Consider the following 1,921-nt stretch of genomic DNA (forward strand, 5'->3'; position numbering starts at 1 on the left):
ATTCTGTAGTCAAACTCTCCTTTTTCTTTATATCATATTATCAAGATTCTGTTCCCCTATATCGAATGGATGTAAGCGTCTATAACGACTACTGGAACTTAATAAGTGTTAACACTAATCCTAACACAAATTAGTGAATTCCAAATATATTAATCGATACAGAGCTAACGGGCGTACGCTTGGATAAGATACATCCTCGTGAAAGAGCAATTTCCATTAGAAACTTTACATGTATGTATGTATGTATGTATGTATGTATGTATGTATGTATGTATGTATGTATGTATGTATGTATGTATACATATATGCATACATATATACAGATACAAACAGATAGCTAAACACCCTGCAGCTTTTATAAAAACTCCCGCTTCACTTACCACAGAGAAATTACTGGAAGCTTTTGTGTCCGCAAACCTCAAACTTTCGTAAGCTATTATCCATGGCATTTCCTGCAGTTTTCGCTCCAAATTCATTTTTCTTGGAAAAGTAAGAAGAAACACAGACCAATGTGATAACAATTGTAGAACACTCCATGCAACGTATAACAACACAACATATTCAGAAATTTTTATTTCCTCTTCATAACCAAAGTTTAATTAATTAGCAATTATTTCTAATTTAGGCTCAAGGCCAGCAATTTAGAAGAAACGATGTTAATCAATATTATCGATTCCAGTACCTAATGGGTGTTCTATTTTATCTACCTCGGAAGGAGATGATCTCGGCGAGATTTGAACTTAGAACGTAAACAGCTAGAACAAACATAATAAGGAATTTTGTCCGATGGTCTAACAAATTTGCCGTTTTATGGCTTCAGGGAGTAATAATAGTGATAGCCAGAAATCTTCAATGAGGAATAGAGTCAGTTAAACCGAATCTGAATCGTTGATTGACGATCCAGCTATCGTTATTTGAGCTTGAACGAATACCGTTACGCTCTTCAAGCTAGCTTGATGACTGCACTATCTGAACATAAAACTTGAAGTAGCTCGCGTATACTGTTTGTATTCATAAAATTACACATGCACACATATATACGCACGTACACACATACATACTTATGTGTGTGTACACACATATATATCCGGATTGAAGAGCAAATGACTCACCATTAGCCAATAGCTGCCAGACGAAGGTAAGCATTTGGGCAAGCTTTTAAGGAACGAAAAAAATCAGAAAAACAACCAGCTACAACTCACCTGCGGAGGTAGAAAGCAATTGGAGCGATGACGATTATTAGTATTGTAGGTATTATGATCAATAATATTTCCTGCACTGTACAATGGAAAATAAGGGATATCATGCATAACGTATATAAATACATCCAGAGACAAAAAAACTATACAGATAGGTATAAAGATGTACATGCACACACATCTCCGATCTTCTGGTGTGCATACATAAATACGTACATACATACATTCATACATACACACATACATACATCCTTATTACATACATACACACCCGCACGCGTATATGTATGTATGTATATATATACATATACATATACATATATATGGTCTTCCTCGGTTACGAGTGGACGGCCATCATGTATATATATAAACATATGTCTCTACATATGTTTAAGTGTACAGAAAGTATTAACATTGGAAAAATATAAACGTCTGTAGGAAATGAAATGATGAGTTTTGAGGGGAAGAAGCCCCTTTATTCTTACACACACGCACACACTCACGCAGACACACACATATATATACGTATATACTATACAATATACATATATGTATAAGTATGCATACATATAAACAAATGATATCTCTATATATATGTATACGTAAATATATATGTATGTATGTATGTATGTATGTATGTATGTCTGTATGCATGTCTGTCTGTCTGTCTGTCTGTCTGTCTGTCTGTCTGTCTGTCTATCTATCTATCTATCTATCTATAT

At 34.3% G+C, this 1,921-nt stretch overlaps 1 protein-coding gene across 1 annotated transcript in view; it reads right to left on the reverse strand.

Annotated features, from left to right (window-relative positions):
* Nucleotides 1-1,921, reverse strand: part of LOC106880844 (atrial natriuretic peptide receptor 1) — a 27,703-nt gene that overhangs the window by 12,890 nt on the left and 12,892 nt on the right. Inside the window, exons 8-9 of the mRNA XM_014930977.2 lie at nt 1,203-1,278; nt 381-480 (exon numbers count right to left, since the gene is read on the reverse strand). Coding sequence (XP_014786463.2) covers nt 381-480; nt 1,203-1,278 — 176 coding nt within the window. The remainder of the gene's footprint in view (nt 1-380; nt 481-1,202; nt 1,279-1,921) is intronic.

The sequence above is a fragment of the Octopus bimaculoides genome, chromosome 15 (assembly GCF_001194135.2).
Source record: "Octopus bimaculoides isolate UCB-OBI-ISO-001 chromosome 15, ASM119413v2, whole genome shotgun sequence".
Lineage (NCBI taxonomy): Eukaryota > Metazoa > Mollusca > Cephalopoda > Octopoda > Octopodidae > Octopus > Octopus bimaculoides.